This window comes from Cervus elaphus, chromosome 23 (genome assembly GCF_910594005.1).
Source record: "Cervus elaphus chromosome 23, mCerEla1.1, whole genome shotgun sequence".
NCBI lineage: Eukaryota > Metazoa > Chordata > Mammalia > Artiodactyla > Cervidae > Cervus > Cervus elaphus.
The window spans coordinates 43322033-43344837 of NC_057837.1; the positions used below are offsets into that span (position 1 = coordinate 43322033).

A 22805-nucleotide genomic window follows, 5' to 3' on the forward strand; every position below is an offset into this window, starting at 1 on the left:
GGGCAAGCAATTGGCTGATGTGGGTGGAGTTTAGTAAGGGAAGAAGACAGGAATTGACAACAAGCTGAAGAGCCAGTGGGGCAATGGGGTCTGTGTCATGTAGGTTTTTGAGAGGTCTTTACTCTGAGAGAAGTGGAGAATGATATTTTGGTTTTGGGCACAGTAGTTACATGAGCTGACTTGTTTTCAAAAAAATCACTCTGGTTGTTATGTTTAGAAGAAAAAGAGGAAAAAGAGCCCTTTATTAGGACTCTACAGGAATTTAGATGAGAGGTGATGTTGGCTGGAACCACAGAAGGATCAGTAAAGATGGCCAGAGGTATTGGAATAGGAGCTTATTTTAGGGGCAGCATTAATTAGACTGCTAAAATGTTGGACATATGGTGAAAGGTAAAGGGGAATCAAAGTTGACTCCAGGTGTTTGTGTTTAAGTGACAGGAAATGCAGATACCATTTTCTCAGATGGAGAAAATTCAGGGAATCTCATTTTGTGGGAAGATCATGAGTTCAGTTATAGATACATATCTTTCAAATGCCTTTACATATCCAAGTAAAGATGTGTGCATAGAGTTGGACATGCAAGTAAATTAGAGAAAAGGTTTAGACAAAATATTCATATCTGAAATTTGTCAAATATAGCCTCTTAAAGCCATGAAACTAACCAGTCAGAGATATTACATTATGCAGTGAGTGGTGTGGACAGGGAAGTCAAGCTTCATGAGAAATAAGCATTAAGAAAATGCTTAAAAACAACAACAACAACAACCAAAAAAAAAAAAAAAACCCCAAAACAAAAAAACAAAACAAAAAAACCCCCCCAAAACTGAAGGAACCAGCAAAAGAGGCTGAAAAGGATCAGCGAGTGAGGTAGGAGGGACTGTTCTTAGAAGGCATGTGAAGTAAGTGTTTGCAGGAGAAAAGAGTCCAGTGCTTTCAATGGGTCAAGTAAGAGAAGATTGAAAATGGATCACTGGATTCGGCAGTTAACCTTGGCAGGATCAAGTGCAGCTTTGAAAGAGTAGTGAAGGCAAACCCTGAGTAAAGTTGGTTCAAGAAATGATGTGAAGAGACCAATGTAGAACAGAGTATACACAGTTTTCAAAGACTTTGCTGTAATGAGGACCACAGAATCGGTCAGCCACTAAGGAAGAAAGTGGAATCAAGGATGAAGTTCCCGTGTTTGGGGAGACGACCACCTGCCTCTGAGGTCAGAGGAACATTCCAGCAGAGAATAAAACTCATGATGCAGCAGATGGAGGTGGGGCTGACATGAACCATAAATGTCTTAGTTAATGCTGCTGCTATAACAAATGACCAAAAACTTTGTACTTTGAAGCAACACCAAGGTATTCATTTGCATATCTGGAGGTCAGAAATTCAAAATACAGTTCTGAGGTCTAAAATAAAAGTCCCAGCAGGCTTGTGGTCTTTTCTGGAGTTTGTAGGGGAAATCCATTTTGTTGCTTTATCCAACTCTTAGAGAACAGGTCTTGGGTTGTTGAAAGAGTGTGTTTGCTAAGACCAGAGTGTTCTCTTGGTAACACTCTGTTATCCTTTGCCCTGCTTCATTTGTATCTCAAGGCCAAACTTGCCTGTTACTCCAGGTAGCTCTTGACTTCCTACTTGTGCATTCCGGTCCCCTATGATGAAAAGGCTATCTTTTTTTGGTGTTAGATCTAGAAGGTCTTGGAGGTCCTCATAGAACATCCAAATTCAGCTTCTCCTGCATTTGTGGTTGGGGCATAGTCTTAGATTATTGTGATATTGAATGATTTACCTTGGAAATGGACCAAGTACCTTCTGTCACTTTGAGATTGCACCTAAGTACTGCATTTTGGTCTCTTTTGTTGACTATGAGGGTTACTTCATTTCTTCTATGGGATACTTCCCCACAGTAGTTGATATAATCATCATCTGAATTAAATTCACCCATTCCCATCTATTTTAGTTCACTGATTCCTAAAAAATCCGCATTCACTCTTGCTATCTTCTGTTTGACCAAATCCAATTTACCTAGATTCATGGGCCTAATGTTCAGGTTCCTATGCAATACTGTTCTTTAAAGCATCAGATTTACTTTCACCACCAGACACATCCAGAACTAGGTGTCATTTCTGCTTTGGCTCAGCCTCATCATTCTTTCAGGTTGTATTTCTCCACTCTTCCCTAGTAGCATATTGGACACCTACTGTCCTGTTGGAGTCATCTCTTATGGTCGTATCTTTTTTGCTTTTTCATACTGTTCATGGGGTTCTCAAAGCAAGAATTCTAAGTGGTTTGCTATTCCCTTCTCTAGTGAGCCAATTGTTGTTGGAACTCTCCACCATGACTCATCCATCTTGGGGGCCATGTATGGCATGACTCATAGTTTCATGAGTTACACAAGGATGTGATCCATGTGATCATTTTGGTTACTTTTCTGTGATTGTGATTTTCATTTTGGAGGCCATTGGATTGAAATTCTTGCTCATTCTGTCTGCCTTGTGATGGATGAGGATAAGAGGCTTGTGCAAGTTACCTGATGGGAGGGACTGGCTGTGGGGGAAACTGAGTCTTGCTCTCGCGGGCAGGGCCATGTTCAGTAGATCTTTTATCCAATTTTCTGCTAATGAGTGGGACTGTGGTTCTTCCCTGTAGTAGGGAAAATTACTAGGCCATTCAGGCATGACCTAAATCAAATCCCTTATGATTATACAATGAAAGTGACAAATAGATTCAAGAGATTAGATCTGACTCAGTGCCTGAAGAACTGTGGATGGAGGTTCATAATATTGTACAGTAGGCAGTGACTGAAACCATCCCCAAGAAAAAGAAAGGCAAGAAGACAAAATGGTTGTCTGAGGAGGCCTTACAAATACCTGAGAAAAGAAGAAGAGTGAAAGGCAAAAGAGAAAGGGAAATTATATGTAACTGAATGCAGAGTTCTGAAGAACAGCAAAGAGAGATAAGAACCCCTTCATAAGTGAACAATGGAAAGAGACAGATTAAAACTACAGAATGAGAAAGACTAGAGATCTCTTCAAGAAAATTAGAAATACCAAGGGGACATTTCATGTGAAGATGACCACAGAAAGGACAGAAACTGTAAGGACCTAACATAAGCAGAGGAGATTAAGAAAAAGTGGCAAGAATACACAGAAGAACTATACAAAAAAGATGTTAATGACCTGGATAACCAGGTCAGTATGTTCACTCACCTAGAGCCAGACACCCTGGAGTGTGAAGTCAAGTGGGCCTTAGGAAGCATTACTATGATCAAAGCTATTGGAGGTGAAGGATTTCCAGCTAAGTTATTTCACATGCTAAAAGATGATGTTGTTACAGTGTTTCATTCAATATGGCAGCTAGTTTTGAAAACTCAGCAGCGGAAAAGGTCAGTTTTCTTTCCAATCCCAAAGAAAGGCAGTGTCAAATAATGTTCAAACTACCACATAATTGTGCTCGTCTCACATGCTAGCAAGGTAAAGCTCAAAATCCTTCGAGTTAAGCTTCAATAGCAGATATACAAGATGGATTTTGAAAAGGCAGAGGAACCAGAGATCAAATTGCCAACATCCATTGGATTACAGAAAACACAAAAGAATTTCTGAAAAACATCTACTTCTGCTTTATTGACTAGGCTCACACCTTTGACATTTTGGATCACAAAAAATTGTGGATACATCTTAAAGAGTTGGCAATACCAGACCACCTTACCTCCCTCATGAGAAACCTGTATGCAGGCCAAGAAGCAACAGTTAGAATTGGATATGGAATGACAGAGTGGCTCAAAATTGGGAAAGAGACACATCAAGGCTGTATATTGTCACCATGCTTATGTATATTACATGCAGAGTATATCACACAAAATGCCAAGCTGGATGAATCACAAGCTGGAAACAAGATTCGGGGAGAAATATTAATAACCTCATGTATGCAGATGATGTCACCCTTATGGCAGAAAGGGAAGAGGAACTAAAGAGCCTTTTGATGAGGGTGAAAAAGGAGAGTGAAAAAGCCAACTTGAAGCTCAACATTCAAAAAACTAAGATCATGGCATTTGGTCCCATCACTTCATGGCAAATAGATGGGGAAACAATGGAAGCAGTGACAGATTTTATTTTCTTGGGCTCCAAAATCACTGTGGACGCTGACCTTAGCCATAAAATTAAAAGCCCCTTGGAAGAAAAATTATGACAAACCTAGGCAGCATATTAAAAAGGAGAGATATCATTTTTCTGACAAAGTTCTATATAGTCGAAGCTCTGGTTTTTCCAGTAGTCATGTACAGATGTGAGAGTTGAACCATAAAGAAGGCTGAGTGCTGAAGAATTGATGTTTTCAAACTGTGGTGCCAGAGAAGGCTCTTGAGAGTTCCTTGGACAACAAGGGGATCAAACTAGTCAATCCTAAAGGAAATAGACTCTGAATATTCATTGGAAGGACTAATGCTGAAGCTGAAGCTCCAATACTTTGGTCATCTGACCAAAAGAGGCAACTCATTGGAATAGACCCTGATGCTGGGAATGATTAAGAAAAGGAGGAGAAGACGGTGACAGAGGATGAGATGATTAGATGGCATCACCAACTTGATGGACATGAGGTTGAGCAAACTCTGGGAGACAGTGAAGGGTGAAGTGTCTGGCGTGCTGCAGTCCATGCTGTGGTAGAGCTGGACACCACTGAGGGACTGACAACAGAACACTCTGTTCTTGATCTTGTAGACTCTCCCAACATCTCAGAGACAGCACATAGTGTCTTCGAATCTCTTATCTAATGCTCCTATCTGCCCACCTCCTCTTTGACTACAACACTTCCAGGTCCCACGTATAAGGACTTTGTGATTACACCAGGATGACCCAGATAATCCAGGAACACCCCCATCTCATGGTTTTAATCACCTTTGCTAAGTAGTTCCCTGACCAGTTTCAGGACTTGTGCCCCCTGCTATGGAAGCACAGAATCCTTACCACTGTACCACCACGGAAGTCCCGGGTTCAGAAAATTTTAGCCATATTTTCATCAGATACATTTTCTGCCCTTTTCCCTCTCTCTTCTCCTTCTGGAACACCCATCATGTGAATGTTAGTATGTTCTATTTCCTAGTTAGAATAACATTCTTATCACTGTTCTGAATTCTGGTAAATTATTAATATCTATCTTATTAGCAGATTTTTTTCAGGTTTTTTTTTTTTCATTGTTTCATTTGAAACAGATTTCTCTGTCCTCTCATTTTGCTTAACATCCTCTGTGTCTGTGAAATTAGGTGAAATAGTTACCCATCCTGGTTTGCAGGGCTGTCCTTGTGTGTACACGTCTCTGTGCAGTCTGTGTGCCCAGAGGCTTTGGAGCAGAAATGAAGTTGAGCTGGTCAGAGGTCAGCCTTTCCCAGGGCATGCTGGCAACTGTCACCTCGGTGGGAGGGGGAGGGGCAGACTAGAGCCAGAGCCCAGTGTGAGCAAAGGCTTCTCCTGTGTGCAGTGGCTGTCCCCACCCTACTGGGCCAGGCAGGTCCCAGGATGCTGATGGAGAACTCTGAGGGTTGGGTCCAAACTGGTTCCACCCCTTGTAAGTGTGCACTCCCCTCCCTCACTCTGGCACCTTTGCTCCAGAGGGTGGCAGAGCTGGAGGGAGGCGTGCTGGAGCAGCCCCTGGTGCTGGCAGCCGTGCATGTGGTGCAGCCCTGGCACACCGTCAGAGCACCAGACCCTGCTTCTCGGGGCCGTCTGGCCTCCCTGCTCCATCCTGATGTGTGTGTGTTCCTGTGTGTGTGTATATATGTGTGTGTTCATAATTGGCTACCTGAAACAGCAGGCAAATACTCACTCTTGGTAGATCTTGTTCCTTGTCCTGACTGGCTTTCACTAATTTGCCTGGCATTCTCTTTGTCCTTGTTTCACCCCAACAGGAAAGCTAAGGGTGACTCACTTCATTTCTGAGTCAGCATTTTGCCTGGCCCGTGGGTGGCATTCTGAGTCTGGTGAATTTATGATTGTTTTTGAATGCTCTATGGCTCCCAAATCCACACCCCAGTTCTACTCAGGGTTTTATCAATACATGGTCTAGTCTATGTCTCCACCCTTATTCCTTTGTCCTTGGCTCCATGTGATATATATATATATATATATCAATCCCCTGCAGCTGCAATAGCCATTCCAGCTGCCCTTCAGGTTAAGCTTAGAGTTAAGTAGAACAGACACCAGTCCCCAGGCAGCCCCCAAGCTGCTTGGAACATTGCACAATTGGTTTTCTTTGATCACTCTGGATTGAGGGAGACAACTGGGGACTGATCAAGACTGCACTGTCCCAGGCAGGCGGAGGGTATAGGTAAGTAATACACGATGAAATTTCCTACCATTCTGTTCTGGATTTTTCCTAATTGTGTGTTCACTTTGTTGGTGTAGATCTTTGACTGTTTTCCAGAGATCTTAGGAGGTTTTTCAGCTGCTTTCTCTTTCTTTTCTTGCCTTTCCATGGGAGAGTTCAGTCCTCCTAGTTCACCATTTTGCTGACATCACTGTATTTGTTAAATTTTATTTAACTTCACCACACCCCCATATATCAGTGCATCACGATTTCCCTTACTCTTTCCAAGTTTGTTATAATTTATGTAGTTTATGCAGGAGACTCAGGTTCAATGCCTGGGTCAGGAAGATCCTCTGGTGAAGGAAATGGCAAGCCACTCCAGAATTCTTACCTGGAAAATCCCATGGATGGAGGAGCCTGGTGGGCTACACACCCCATGGGGTCGCAAAGAGTCGGACATGACTGAGCGACTAACACACATGTAGTTTATAGGGTTTTCTTTTGTGAATAATGTTGAACAAGTTAGTAAATTATGTAAAGTATGTATCAGTTACATCATGAGAGTACTCTGGGTGTGTGCTAAGTTGTTTTAGTCCCATCTGACTCTTTGCAACCCCATGGACTGTAGCCCGCCAGGCTCCTCTGTTCATGGGATTCTCCAGGCAAGAATACTGGAGTGGGTTGCCATGCCCTCCTTCAGAGGATCTTCCCAACCCAGGGATCGAACCCAGTGATCAAAACTTTACATCTCCTGCATTGGCAGGCAGGTTCTTTATCACTAGGGCCACCTGGAAAGTAAGTGTACTCTAAAAGTTATATAACTAAGTACAACACAGAAACACTGAGTCTCTTTGCACACTGCACATGGTATCCTAAAGCTGTTAATAATTAACTTCCAATAAACGCTTTGCCAAAATGTCTGGTTTAGGTATCCTGTTCAAGATTTCACCACTGTCAGGTCTGTAAAGCAAAATAATTTTGCTGGTGGGAAATGTAAAAAGGAAAATTTACTTTCATTTGAAGTTTTGATTCTTTATTAAGGGATAAAATTTTCAAAAATGCTGTTATCACTTTTACATTTTGTGACTTGTGTATGTGTGCTGTTTGTACTGTAAGATAGTTGTTTCAGTTTATGTTTGATTGAGATTGGGCCTATAATAGAAAATAAAAAAGATTGGTGTGTGGAAATTTCTAGTTTAACTAATGGTCATTAATTGCTCAGTCAATCTCACTTTATATAATACTTTAGATTATATTGATAAAAAAAATCAAACAAGGTAACTCTCTGACTCCTTGGGCATTAGTTTAATTACACTTCTCCTACAATGCATCAGTAAACATTGGACAGTGCAGCTGGAGCGTTATCTTTTTGTTATTTATAACCTCTGAAGGCAGAAGAAAAAATCAATCTGCTTTCTCAGAGGAACAACAGACAATGGATCCCAAAAGCCAGAAGGTGAAGCTTAATGATGGCCACTTCATTCCTGTCCTTGGATTTGGAACCTATGCACCTCCAGAGGTAACAGTACTGGTTGTGGGTTGAGATATAAATAGTAGTGGATGTGACAGCAGAAGAGACTTGGGTTGTCAAGCGCTGAGCTCCTGTGTGACTCTGGGAGGGTCATGTGGTTCCACTAACCAGGCTAGAACCACACCCTGTGAAAGGGGAGAGAGCATCCAGTCTCCACTCTGCATCAGGGTCTGAGGCTTTGCTCACCTGCAGATTACTCTGGGTTCCCCTCCAGTTTCCGTCTCTTTTCCAGCTTGGCAGAAGAGGTGAGGCTCGGCTGGAGAACACTGTCAGCTGCTTTGCTTTAAGGGTGATTGCAATGGTGGGGTTTCTCTGTAGATTTTATTAGTTCAAGAACTCTTTCTTCCTTCCAAAAAGATATGACCCAGAGAAGTTTTTAGGTGGAAGGTCCTGAAGATGAGGTGTTTGAAAAATAATGGGAGAAAACTGTTTTTCTACTGTGGGGTACCTAATAGGTGCCAGGGCAGAAACACTCCATCTGTGTTTTGCCCTGTGCTTCTGTTTCTGCTTGGAAACTTCTTCTGATGGGAACTATAGTATCATTTGAGGTGATAAGATGCAATCTTACAGGCCAGGTTTTGTAATGTATCTTTGTGTTTCATAATGTGGTTTTATTTAAATATTGTTTCCAGCGCTGGGATATAAAAGAGGAGCTAGTGGACAAGTCTCTATGCTGTAACCAGAAAATTTGCTATCCATCTTGTGTTTATAGTATGTAGTTGTGACAATGGACTGGTCCTTAAACTTTGAGCCTCATAGTTTTCATCTATAAAACTGATGGAAATAATTAGACACATTTTGGAAACAGAAGCCAGTACTTTGTAGTACAAATTGGGGTGAGGGGAGGGAAGAGTCCAGACTGTTACTGAAGCTCATTGGGTTCATTCCTTGGTATACACACAAATACCCAAGCATTTAAGAAAATCCAGGACTAACCCTAACAGAGAGAAGCTACACCAACTATCTACCTCCTTGAAACAGGAACGAGTCTGAATCACATGAAAAGAAATGGAATATTATTCAATATTAAAAACAAAATTAATCCTGTCATTTCCAACCACACAGATGAACTGGGAGAACATTAAGCTAAGTGTAATAAGCCATAAACAGAAAGACAATGACTATATGATCTCCTTATAGGTGGAATCTAAAAAAGTGGAACTCATAGAAGAAAGAGTAGGGTATGGTGACCAGAAACTGGGGACAAGTCTAGGAAAAATGAAAAGATGTTGGTCAAGGGTACAGACAATCAGTCCTGAGATGAATAAGTCTGAACACCTGATGTGTAGCACAGTGACTATAGTTAAAGACAATGGGCTATAACTTGAGATTTTATAGAGTCTAGACCTTAAATTTTCTTACAAACATACCTTAAATTTAAGTGTGTGAGGTGATGGATCTGTTGCCTAGGTCGATTGTGGTAATCATTAGCAATGTATACTTATATGAAAACATCACTTTATTCAACATATATGCTTTTTATTTGGTGTATTCTGTGTGGCTTCACTGGGAGACAAAAGTCTTGGAAGTTTTCACATGGTTCTTGATGCTTTTGCCAGGCATTTTACACCTTCATTGATTTTGCTTCAAACAGCTCACAGTATAAATCTTATCCATGACTATAACTTTATGCGAGTCCTTTGGGTCTTCCAGCAGATCACTGAACCTGGAGGTTGTCTTGGGGTCCTCTGAGGCCTGTGATCAGCCACTGGCCATCTGGAATTGAAGGGTTCCTTGGTGCCCATTTAATCACTGGCCAGGAAAATTCAGAGAAACTGACATGAGTTCATCACAACACTTACAGAATGAACCAAAAGCACAAAGAAATGTTGATTCTTAGGAAGATAAATCTTGCTCCTTAGCAATCTCTTGGTCATGTAGATATTCAACTTTTATCTTGTTGCTTATGTAGGCTGCTAAGAGGGAAGCTCTGGAAATCACCAAATTCGCTATAGAGGTTGGGTTCCGCCATATCGACTGTGCTCATGTGTACCAAAATGAAGAGCAAGTTGGCCAGGCCATTCGAAGCAAGATTGCAGATGGCACTGTGAAGAGAGAAGACATATTCTACACCTCAAAGGTGCTGTGTGTTGAGTGTGTGCACTTGTGTGCAAGTGATTTGCCCAGGTGACAGTTAATTAATAGGATCATTGTTTGGTGAAAGATTGTTTAGTGAACTATTCTTACATACATTCCTGAAGTATTAGAGTTCCCTGGTGGTTCAGTGGTTAAGACTTGGTGATTTAATGCCAAGATCTATCGTTGGTCAAGGAAGTAATATCCCACAAGCCAAGTGGTACAGAAAAAAAGTTACCTAAAGTGTTATTGATACAACTTCCATTCTTTAACCTCTTGCAGCTTTGGTTAACTTCCCTTCGACCAGAGTTGGTCCAACCAGCCTTGGAAAAATCACTGAAAACTCTTCAACTGGACTATGTTGATCTCTATATTATTCATATTCCAGTGGCTCTGAAGGTTAGAACTTTGTGTGATCACATAATTTTGTATCTTGTGTTAGAATGTGCATCAACTTGCATGGATGGTTGAATGAAGATTTTTCTTAGTAGGTTGTAGGGATGGTTACACTAGAGTAGAATCTCCCAAATAATCATTTGTGATCATTTTTTTACTGAGTTTCTTTGAATCCCTTACAAGACTCCCAGGGAAAGGTGTTAAATAATCTGAGTTATTCTGCCTGAAAAGCTTGGGAAATAAGCCAGTTCTGCACACAGTCCTCGTTATGACTGTGAGTCTCTGGATATTCATGAACCAAGAGTTTGGTGCAGCCATGGTGAGCATGACACTGCCTTACATTGAACATGATGAGTTTATCTTGTCTTTCATACTTTTAAGTTGAGCAGATTTGGTGGTGCTCCCTCTGGGTGCATCTAAACCTCATACCTTTATAGGGACTTAGAAGACCTTGCCTACACTCTTGCCTGTCTTCAGGATGATGTTTGTAGATTGCACTTAGCCAATAAGAACAGTTTACTTACAATTCTTGATTTCAAGTTATAGAAATCAACTCAAGTCATCTGATGCAAAATCGCTTAGTGGACTATATAGATGGCAAGTCCCAGTCACAGACAGATTTTAGGAGTTTTAGAACTTTTTGGAAACGTCTCCTAATTTCTATCCCTTATCATGGCATTACTCATGATATGCTTTATGTTTACTGAACATTTTCCATTGGTGGCAAATATGGCTTCAGGGCAGTTCAAGGCTCATGGTCACGAATTTGAGAGCTTGTCTGGATTTTCCACATTCCATATCCAACTAACTTGAGCCTTGCTGGTTCATATGCCTGCCCTAGGGCATCTGATCCTCAGGGAGAAAAGAAAGTGATTGCAATATTTATGCTGGAAATGAAGCCCATGTAACTTACTACCAGTTCTAGCTCAAGAGAGACATTTCAAAATAGAGAAGTACAAGTAACAGACAAATATCACAGAAATCACTGTGAGTCACTTTTAGGACCTAGAAAAATTATATTTATTACAACATATATTAAGTATAAGAGATAAGAATAAGCCTCTCTCCTAAAGACACTGCTTACAACTCCATAGACAAATCACTTTGCAGATATTAGTATCTAGAAAGTTGTAAACCTAACTCATGGATGTTTAATTCCTGATGCCTGTCAGCCTGGATAAATATTGGGAAATTGTTTTGTGACATCTGTAAAATGTCTGCTTTTGTTCCAGCCAGGGGAGGAATTATTTCCAAAAGATGAAAATGGAAAACTGATATTTGACTCAGTGGATCTCTGTCTTACTTGGGAGGTGAGTCCAGGGAGGAGAGAACCAGGGAGGAGCCAGGAGAGGGGCAACCTCTTTCATTTCCTCCACGTGTAAGAATGGGCTGTGGACCAATCAGACTCAGCAGTTCATGAATCTAAGGGTGGTGATGTTGAGGTTGTGGGGAGGAAACCATTGCCGAAATGTTCACAGAGAGGAACGAAGGAGTAGAATACGGGACAGTGCAGACAGGTATCTCTTTCCTTCCATGTGATATGTCTTCTCTAGGGTTTTTTCTAAGGAGACAGTAATTCTTCTTGTGTCATGACTTTTTCCACTGTTTTCTTCTTGATAATCAATGCTAATTCTTGATGGATGATGGTGATTACCGATGTTTTTCAGCATTTATTCTTGCTCTATCATTCCATGTAATTTTTCACCACCCCTCCCTCCCAGGCCCTGGAGAAATGCAAGGATGCAGGGCTGGCCAAATCCATCGGGGTGTCCAACTTCAACCACAAGCAGCTGGAGAAGATCCTGAACAAGCCGGGGCTCAAGTACAAGCCCGTCTGTAACCAGGTGAGCAGCTCGGCTCCTCTCCCTCCTGCTCTCAGAACCTCCTTCTTGCCCTGGAGCCTGATGTCTGTCTGTCCTCCCCTCCTGTTCATCCAACCTTTGTGGACAGAAGATTCTAGGGCACAGACCCTCTGTCTGGATGGTGTGACTAGAACCCAGAATGGAACCCCTGTCTGATAAATTTGGGTGGAAAAGGTGGGGAAAGCTTCCAGGTAAATTATGGGTAGAACCCAGGGGCATTTTTTCTGAGATGAAAGCATGAACAGAAATTGGACTGGAAAGTGCCTTGTAGCAAAACATGTATAGGAAGGAAAACCATGAAAAGATGGAATGGGAAGTAAATAAAAAAGACAAATCATGTAAGACTGGCTTAAGAATTTGTGTGGAGTTTTGATCACAATAAACTGTGGAAAATTCTAAAAGAGAAGGGAAACCAGACCACCTGACCCACCTCTTGAGAAACCTGTATTCAGGTCAGGAACCAACAGTTAGAACTGGACATGGAACAACAGACTGGTTCCAAATAGGAAAAGGAGTACGACAAGGCTGTATATTGTCACCCTGCTTATTTAACTTATATGCAGGGTACATCATGAGAAACACTGGGCTGGAAGAAGCACAAGTTGGTATCAAGATTGCCAGGAGAAATATCAATAACCTCAGACATGCAGATGACACCACCCTTATGGCAGAAAGTGAAGATCAACTAAAAAGCCTCTTGATGAAAGTGAAAGAGGAGAGCGAAAGTGTTGGCTTAAAGCTCAACATTCAGAAAGCTAAGGTCGTGGCATTTGGTCCCATCACTTCATGGGAAACAGATGGGGACACAGTGGAAACAGTATCAGACTTCACTTTTTTGGGCTCCAAAATCACTGCAGATGGTGATTGCAGCCATGAAATTACAAGACGCTTACTCCTTGGAAGGAAAGTTATGACCAATCTAGATAGCATATTAAAAAGCAGAGACATTACTTTGCAACAAAGGTCCGTCTAGTCAAGGGTATGGTTTTTTCAGTGGTCATGTATGGATGTGAGAGTTGGACTGCGAACAAAGCTGAGCACCGAAGAATTGGTGCTTTTGAACTGTGGTGTTGGAGAAGACTCTTGAGAGTCCCTTGGACTGCAAGGAGATCCAACCAGTCCATCCTAAAGGATATCAGTCCTGGGTGTTCATTGGAAGGACTGATGCTGAAACTCCAATACTTTGGCCACCTCATGCAAAGAGTTGACTCATTGGAATGGACCCTGATGCTGGGAGGGATTGGGGGCAAGAGAAGGGGATGACAGAGGATGTGATGGCTGGATGGCATCACCGACTCAATGGACCTGAGTTTGAGTAAACTCCAGAGTTGGTGATGGACAGGGAGGCCCGGCCTGCTGCAATTCATTGGGTCGCAAAGAGTAGGACACGACTGAGTGACTGAACTGAACTTGATGGCTAAATCCTTAGTCTTGGTGGTCTCATCCTTTATGGGCCTTCAACAGGGAGCACAGTAGAAAAGAATGTGCTGGGGATGATGAAAACTGTCTAGGTTAGAGGGCGAAGTTAAAGGTTCATGATAATACTAACAGTAGATGAAATATTTACTCTGAAACTTTTACTCAGATGTAGAGCCCATATTTTGATTACTCAATCTTGGACTTGTTCTCCCATCCATTTCCATCATAAAATTAAGTATATAAACACACTTTTCTCTATTTCAGTCTTGCTGTTAATATTTCAAGTTTCCAGTTAATGTTATAGTTTTTCCCTCAGCATTTTTTAACCTTTTAATATTTCTCTGTCCTGTTAATATTGCCTTTGCATATAATCTGACACTGTTCTCTTTGGGCCTTCTACAGGTGGAATGTCACCCTTATCTCAATCAGAGCAAACTGTTGGACTTCTGCAAGTCACATGATATCATTCTTGTTGCCTTTGGTGCTCTGGGATCCCAACGAGTAAAAGAATGGTACTGAATCCTATTGAAGACAACTGGAATTTTCCCTGAAATTCAATTTTTGATGAAATAGTTTACATTTTATGGTACTCAGATAGCTCTCATAGGCAGCGGGGAGAGCGGGGAGGGATGGAATGAATTCTCCTCTTTTGTAATCCCATCACCCAACCTGTTTTTCCACATGTATGAGCTTGTTGATTCATCAGTAATAAATGTCTGCATTAAAATCTACATATAGTCCCCCAATTGAGACCAGAGACACATTGTGTCATGATTTACTTATTTATTAACCAAGGAACACATTTCTAAAAGTAGATGTTCCAAGCCTCTTATCTTATGTCTAAAATTAGGATAATAATATGTAACTCATAGATCAATCATGATAGAAAAAATTTTGATGAACCATTTTTGTAAACATCTATAGTAGAATAATGATGAAATAATGTGTCTTATTTTGAGATGTCTCAATTAGTACCTTAGAAAAGTGAAATTTAAAAAAGATCCCTGTTTTTTTTTTTTTTTTTAATTTTGTTTCTCTATTCATGCTGTTGATAATAGAAGAAAAACAACCTCTCAGATTTAAAGAATAATCCATGAGTTTGGCAGTCCTGGTCTCAACTCAATAATGCATCCGAATCACCTGCAGAGCCCTGTAAACACAGAATGGGAGGTTGCACATTTGAGGTCCTGATTCAGTTTGTCTTCATCTAAGCCATGGAATTTGTATTTCTTACAAGATCCCAAGTGGTGCTGATGCTATTGGTCCATGGACCACACTTTGAGAAGCCCTGTCTACAGTCGACCTTTCTGGTCTGTTTGGGAAGCTGAGACAAATGAGTCTCAGCTCCTCAGAATTTCTGAATTTCCTTCCAGGGTGAACCTGAACCACCCCGTTCTCTTGGAGGACCCAGTTCTCTCTGCCATTGCCCAAAAGCACAAGCAAACCCCAGCTCTAGTTGCCCTTCGCTACCAAATACAACGTGGGGTTGTGGTTCTGACCAAGAGTTTCAACAAGAAGCGGGTCAAAGAGAACATGCAGGTGATGATGAGCAGGGCTGTGGGCAGAGGGCTCCTAGGGAATATCCTTCACGAGGGTCATTCTATGTCCATCTCTTAAGACTTTTCTTGAGTCAAGATGAGTTACTTGTTCTTTCCCGTTCATGAAAGCCTTGTGTGTATTCCTGGTGGTTTTCTCCACCTGATGTGACAACAGGAGAGTTGGCATGGCTGGAGAGAGTTATGGCTGGACAGAAAACAGAGATTTTTAACTCCAGTGCTGTGTCTCCAATTTATTCTGTCACGTTGTACAAGTGATATTTTATTGTCTTTGTTTTCAATTGATGAAATTGCATTAAGTGATTTTTTTTAGACTGTTTTGTGTGTTTTAACAAAATACTACAGACTGAGTGACTGAGAAAAAAGTGAAATTTGTTCCTCACAGTTCTAAAGCTGGAGGTCTGAGGTCAGGTTGCCCGTGTGGTCAGGGGAGGGTCTTCTTCCAGGTCAGAGGCTTCTCCTTGTACCTTAACATGGTGGAAGGGCCACAGAGCTGTCCCAAGGCTCTTATATGATATTTTAAAAATATCATTCATGAGGGCTGCACAATCATGTCCCGATCACCTCTTAAAAACTCCTTTTCTAACACCATCAAGATGTGAATTTGGGGGCACACATTTATGGCAGTGATCTCTAACCTCCTTTTTAAAATTAAATTATTTATTTTAATTGGAGGTTAATTGCTTTATAATATTGTAGTGGTTTTTGCCATACCTTGACATGAATCAGCCATGGGTGTACATGCATTTCCCATCCTGAACTCCCCTCCCACCTCTCTCCCCATCCCATCCCTCAGGGTAACCCCAGTGCACCAGCCCTGAGCACCCTGTCTCATGCATTGAACCTGGACTGGCGATCTGTTTCACATATGACACTCTACATGTTTCAATGCTATTCTCTCAAGTCATCCCACCCTCACATTCTCCCACAGAGCCCAAAAGACTGTTCTTTACATCTGTTTCTCTTTTGCTGTCTCACATATGGAGTCATTGTTACCATCTTTCTAAATTCCATATATATGCGTTAGTATACTGTATTGGTGTTTTTCTTTCTGACTTACTTCACTCTGTATAATAGGCTCCAGTTTCATCCACCTCATTAGAAATGATTCAAATGCATTCCTTTTAATAGCCGAGTAATATTCCATTGTGTATATGTACCACAACTTTCTTGTCCATTCTTCCGCTGATGGACATCTAGGTTGCCTCCGTGTTCTGCCTCTTGTAAACAGTGCTGCAATGAACACTGGGGAAAACATGTCTCTCAATTCTGATTTCCTCAGTGTGTATGCCCAGCAGTGGGATTGCTGGGTCATATGGCAGTTGTATTTCTGTTATTCTAAGGAATCTCCACTCTGTTCTCCATAGTGGCTATACTAGTTTGCATTCCCACCAACAGTGTGAGAGGGTTCCCTTTTCTCCACACCCTCTCCAGCTTTTTTGTTGTTTGTAGACTTTTTGATAGCAGCCATTCTGACCAGCGTAAGATGGTACGTCATTGTGGTTTTGATTTGCATTTCTCTGATAATGAGTGATGTTGAGCATCTTTCCATGTGTTTGGGGGTAATGAGTGATGTTGAGCATCTTTCCATGTGTTTGGTAGCCATCTGTATGCCTTTGGAGAAATGTCTGTTTAGTTCTTTGGCCCCATTTTTTTTAGTTGGTTGTTTATTTTTTGGGAATTGAGCTGCATGAGCTGCTTATATCTTTGATATTAATTATTTGTCAGTTGCTTCATTTGCTATTATCTTTTCCCATTCTGAAGGGTGTCTTTTCACCTTGCTTAGAGTTTCCTTCATTGTTCAAAAACTTTTATGTTTAATTAGGTCCATTTGTTTATTTTCACTTTTATTTCCATTACTCTGGGAGGTGGGTCATAGAGGATCCTGCTGTGATTTATGTCAGAGAGTGTTTTGCCTATGTTTTCCTCTAGGATTTTTATGGTTTCTGGCCTTACATTTAGATCTTTAATCCATTTTGAGTTTACTTTTGTGTATGGTGTTAGAAAGTGTTCTAGTTTGATTCTTTTACAAGTGGTTGACTAGTTTCTCCAGCACCACTTGTTAAAGAGATTGTCTTTTCTCCATTGTATATTCTTGCCTCCTTTGTCAAAGATAAGGTGTCCATAGGTGCATGGATTTATCTCTGGGCTTTCTATTTTGTCCCATTGATCTAGATTTCTGTCTTTGTGCCAGTACCATACTGTCTTAATGACTGTAGCTTTGTAGTATATCCTGAAGTCAGGCAGGTTGATTCCTCCAGTTCCATTATTCTTTCTCAAGATTGTTTGGCTATTCGAGGTTTTTTGTGTTTCCATACAAATTGTGAAATTATTTGTTCTAGTTCTCTGAAAAATACCATTGGTAGCTTGATAGGGATTGCACTGAATCTATAGATTGCTTTGGGTAGTATACTCATTTTCACTACATTGATTCTTCCAGTACACGAACTTGGTGTATTTCTCCATCTATTTGTGTCGTCTTTGATTTCTTTCATCAGTGTTTTATAGTTTTCTATATATAGGTTTTTGCTTCTATAGGTAGATTTATTTCTAAGTATTTGATTCTTTTCTTTGCAATGGTGAATGGAATTGTTTCCTTAATTTCTCTTTCTGTTTTCTCATTGTTAGTGTATAGTAATGCAAGGGATTTCTGTGTGTTAATTTTATGTCCTGCAACTTTACGATATTCACTGATTAGCTCTAGTAATATTGGATTTATTTTGTATTTCCATGAATCCTGTAAGGTTTCACTTCACACACTTAATCTCCTTGAGTTTCTGCTGTTGCAGAGTTCCTGTTCTAGACTGTGCCTATTATTGCTAAGCTGTCTGTGTTTTGATTTCTGTGTAGGAGACCATTATTGTACCCTTAGCATAGCTGTACAGGAAGCTGTTCCCAGTTTTAGGATTTAATGCAGAGATCATTTTTGCATCTCTTGATTCTGTGATTTGACAGTCCACAATGTTTGACAATCCACAGTGTTAGCCAGCACTCAGCTAAGCTGTTGTCCTGTAGGCTTGGCATTTTTGTTCATTTGCAGTTCAGTGCTTTACCAGGTGGAAGTGACTCTTGTCAGAGGAGCGTGCAGGCACTGATGTCTCTGATTTTTAATATGCTGTCTAGGTTTATCATAGCTTTTCTTCCAAGGAGCAAGTGTCTTTAATTTCCCAATTATGATCCCAGGCTAAGGAGTAGAAAAAAAATCCTCTTCATGTCTAGGCTCAGAATTAACTCACCATTTCTTCTGGCAAATTTAACTGCCCAATGTAAGTTATGGGTCAGGCCAAGTGAAGGGTCAATTATATGGTCCCCTGAAAAATTGTTTTTGTGTTTGCTTTCAAATTCGGCTCTGAAATACACCTGGAACTGATTTTCTAATATGATATAAAATGATTACCTGTATATATATATTTATTTATTTAAATGGAAATCTAAGTGTTCACATTTTCCGCAGATTTTCACTGCCAACACTGTCATATATCAAATGTTCATAAATACATTTCTGGCCTATTTAACTATACAGTTTTCTGTACTCTGTTACAAAAGTATAAAGTAAGTGCTGCTTCTCAGCATGGTATATTCTTCTTCTTAAAGGCTATCTTGAATGCTTTTGACTACGTATTTCTTATTTCAAACTTAGTATCACTTTACTGAATTCCACAAAATAATATGTGTTTAAGTCTTTGGTTCATGTTGCACTGAAACACTACATCACTTTGGAGAAAATGAATTTCTTGATAAAATTGAGCTTTCTGTTCCAAAATTATGATATGAATTTTTAATTATTTAGGTGTTCTCTAATGTCTTAAACACTTTTCATAATTTTCTCCACAAATGCATTTACATAAAGTTTTTTTGATTCAATTATAGGTAATGAGTAAGTTTGATATCAGATTCTTGAATAGGCTTTCATGGAGGAGCCTTCTTCTGACACTGCTTCAGCTGAATGCTGTTACTCTTAGGGCATGTTGGGGAGAGTTAATCAGTCTAATGTTAGCTCAGGTTCAGTATTGAGTCAGGAGTGTCCAACAAACATGCTTGGTAAAAGAAGATTTTAATTTGTTTGTTTTTTCAAGTGATCCACCTAGAAGGATAAGGGACTGATGCACTGTAACATTTGTGAGATGGACAGAGAAGGAGAGGGTGTGGGAAGGAGAGGTGAGAACTCAGCAGAGGCTCCCAGGCTTGTTCACCTGGAAGCTGAGGACAGACAAGGCTTCCCTGTCCCCTCTTCTTGTCTCCATCCGGTAGGAAAGTCCTCCAGTCCCCAGGGGGATGCCAGTTCTTGGGGGAGTTAATGTGGTTCTTTCCTTTCTTCCAGGTGTTTGACTTTGAACTGAGTCCAGAAGATATGAAAGCAATTGATGGCCTCAACAGAAATAGACGATACTATGAATTTCTACCGTAAGTGACTTGCAGATGTTTCACACATATGTTACTTTCTGTAGCAGGTGGTTCAGTAGGGGAACTAAACTTTTTAAAGCTAAATTCTTGGAAGACAGTCCTGATATCCAGCATAGGAGTAAACCAGGGGCTTCCTGCAGACCTCACACCAGAGTTTTCCTCTAGGGGTTCATCTTTGACCAACAGAAATGTGATTGGAACCCAGAACAGTGCATCAATAAAATCCCGAGTTCACATCATAGTGAATTCACTGCTTTGTGCCCCTGATCCCTATGCCTGGTGTACCTCCTTTTAGGGCCGAGAGACTCGGGAAACAGATGGCACAGTGTCTGCAGCCCAGTATTCTTTCAGGGACTTGTGAACTTATTTCATCTTTAATTCTTTTTACATCAGGGGAAAATAATTATATTTATAATAAATATATAATAATGAATCCATCATGCATTACATTCATGTTTTGTTGTTTTTGTTTAATCTCTGAGTCCTGTATGACTCTCTACCCTCCCATGCTCTATAGCCCAACAGGCTCCTCTGTTCTTGGGATTTCCCAGGCAATAATACTGGAGTGGATTGCTGTTGCCTTCTCCAATGGATCTTGTGGCCCTAGGGATTGAACCCAGGTCTCCTGCTTGGCAGGTGGATCCTTAACCACTGAGCAACCTGGGAAGAAGACATTCATATTATGCCTAGCAAAATTACAAAATGTATTGTTGATATTTTTTATGAAGGACGGCCCCATGAAATCCAATGTGCATCTGTGCTACGAAGTCACAGGGGGCCTGCTTCCACCCTGTCCCCTAAGTGTCTGGTGGATTTTGCATTTTTCTCCAAAACATCATCCATTTCTTTCAAATTGGTCTCTTAATTGGCCTTTTTCCCCTGTTGTAACTCCCACATCCTCATCCTTGTTATCTCACAAAGCTGAATTACCAGTAGATCATGAGCTTAACTGACCCTCCAGTGAGTGACTGCTGTGTCCTTAGCAGGACACACCCAGGTAAGATCATCTGGGTCTTCTGCTTTCTTGAGTAAAGACGCACACCTGTGTTGTATTTGTTCATCAGTGATCCATCCACTGCGGAGTCCCTACCTCCTGTACTTTGACTTAGTCACTAACATGGGATTCCAGCTACCTAATTACTGCAGGAGAATGTCAAGACTGAAGAGACAGATGATTGATCAAACAGGGAGAAGTTGGAAGGGAGTTTAGAGAGAAAGGAATATAAATTATTGGTAAAATGAAGATTTTGTTTCTAATAAAGGATCTCAAAACTCTCCCTATTGTTTGTAGAGCAGTATCATGCTTCTGAGAAAAGCCATGTTAAAAGAGAAAAGGTGGCAGGTTATTTTTCTGTACTTAGGGGTGCTTAAGTATAATTCTATGTTCTTCTTCATTAGGCTGTGAATGCCTAGACTTACTCATCTTTGTGGGCTCAGTTCAGCAGCACAGCTCCTGGCACTTGGAATAGCTCAGAATGCACTTTTTAATGAATTGAAAAGGACAAATTCAGAAAGAAAAATGAAAACATGGAAAAAAAGGAAAACAGCAGTAATACTAATTGCTGAGTAACAAGTGTTTTAATACATTATAAATTAAGAAAGCAATAATCCCACTTTGAGCTATATGATTATTCAGGAGCTTGTGGTAGCTCTCCAATAGATGACAAGTTCCAGGCACTCTGGATTTTTGGAGTGTTCATTTGCTTATCCATGGATGTATGAAAAAAGGCAGCTAATTTGTTCACTGTGCACCTTTTCATCATCTAGGGGCAGAAGTTTCACCTGTGTCTGAAATGATTGCTACAGTTACTGCCAGGTCTTGTGGTCTCATATAAATTGTAACCTGAGTCAAACTACCTGTCACTGTGAAGTGAATGTTACATGTGAATGTTGGGATTGGACGTGCAGGTGCAGTGTGCACATGGAGCAGACACCTGCGTGTGTGCTTGTCAGGGGAGAAGGAGGGATGTGTTTGTAGATTTAGAGTTTTAGCCCATCCTGACCACATCATAGAATAATGCTCTATGGCAACATGACTGATTTAATAAGTGAATCTTCCTCCTTCTCTTTCAGTGGTGTTGGTCACCCTGAGTATCCATTCTCTGAAGAATATTGACTCAAGCCTCACTGAGATTCTTTGAGAATTTCTTGCGTCTAGGGTGGTGAAGACTTTTGTACTTGGTGGAGGTACTTAAATGAAGTGTCTGAACTTTTGAAAGCTTGCCTTTCTTTTTTAAAAAATAAAAAGTTCATGAAACAATAAAGACTTCAAGTAAGAACTCTTGCTTCTGACCATTAAAATAATACCTCCAAATTATAGAAAATTTGGAAAATAGAAGGGACCAGATAAAAATAAAGATCAGTTATGTTTACCCATTTAAAAAATACTTACTTTTGAAATACTTATCTTGTGATTTTCCTATACAAATATGCGCATTTGTTTACTTACAAAGACAAATAAATTTCAATCAATAGGTTGTATACTTCTTTTGAAACTTAGCATAAGCATCTCGGTAAGCTAAAAGAGAGATTTTTAAAAAATGTTGGGCATCTAGGTTGCTTCCATGTCCTGGCTATTATAAACAGTGCTGTGATGAACATTGGGGTGCACGTGTCTCTTTCAGATCTGGTTTCCTCAGTGTGTATGCCCAGAAGTGGTATTGCTGGGTCATAACAGAAAAAGAGACACAGAAATACAAAACAGACTTTTGAACTCTGTGGGAGAAGGTGAGGGTGGGATATTTCAAAAGAACAGCATGTATACTATCTATGGTGAAACAGATCACCAGCCCAGGTGGGATGCATGTGACAAGTGCTCCGGCCTGGTGCACTGGGAAGACCCAGAGGAATCGGGTGGAGAGGGAGTTGGGAGGGGGGGATCAGGATGGGGAATACGTGTAAGTCTATGGCTGATTCATATCAATGTATGACAAAACCCACTGAAATGTTGTGAAGTAATTAGCCTCCAACTAATAAAAAAAAAAATATGTTGCTGTATTTTGCTTCCTGTAAAGCAGTACATTTTACTCATTTATGTAATTTCTTAATCGTCTGCCCATGCTTAGCATTTTGATGAATCCTTACATATTTTGAGTTCGTTCATTGGTCATTCAGCAAAACTTTGTTGAACATTCTTTAGAAAGACATTGTTTCATCAAGAAATGTCAATAAGTGAAATAAATTCTTGAGTCATTAGTCTCGTGGAGAATGAGACTGTGAATGGTAGCAGGAGAATTTAGCTGTTAGAAATGAGTATGTGTCTGTTGAGATAGTTCT

General features: G+C 40.5%; 2 protein-coding genes across 4 annotated transcripts in view; both read left to right on the plus strand.

Moving 5' to 3' along the window:
* The window catches only part of LOC122681814 (prostaglandin F synthase 1-like), a 53915-nt gene that overhangs the window by 12468 nt on the left and 18642 nt on the right, over positions 1-22805 (plus strand). The gene's annotated exons all lie outside the window — the stretch shown is intronic.
* LOC122681810 (dihydrodiol dehydrogenase 3-like) lies at positions 6060-21914 on the plus strand. Of its 3 annotated transcripts, none has more exons than XM_043884270.1 (10): positions 6085-6306; positions 7707-7804; positions 9729-9896; positions 10175-10291; positions 11521-11598; positions 12010-12132; positions 13972-14081; positions 14943-15108; positions 19447-19529; positions 21603-21914. In XM_043884270.1, exons 2-10 carry the CDS (start codon positions 7721-7723, stop codon positions 21643-21645), a joined length of 972 nt encoding a protein of 323 aa, XP_043740205.1. In that variant the 5' UTR covers positions 6085-6306; positions 7707-7720; the 3' UTR covers positions 21646-21914. The 3 variants fall into 3 exon arrangements, 2 of the variants coding, with proteins under 2 accessions (XP_043740205.1, XP_043740204.1); XM_043884269.1 differs by having other exon boundaries at positions 6092-6306; positions 7677-7804; XR_006337114.1 differs by lacking the exon at positions 14943-15108 and having other exon boundaries at positions 6060-6306; positions 7677-7804.

Bases quoted from the DNA above. Each gene is read 5' to 3' on its own strand.
- LOC122681810 (XM_043884270.1), top strand. From the start codon at position 7,721: ATGGATCCCAAAAGCCAGAAGGTGAAGCTTAATGATGGCCACTTCATT. The intron at 7,805-9,728 runs GTAACAGTACTG...TTGCTTATGTAG, and splicing joins GAACCTATGCACCTCCAGAG to GCTGCTAAGAGGGAAGCTCT. The intron at 11,599-12,009 runs GTGAGTCCAGGG...CCTCCCTCCCAG, and splicing joins ATCTCTGTCTTACTTGGGAG to GCCCTGGAGAAATGCAAGGA.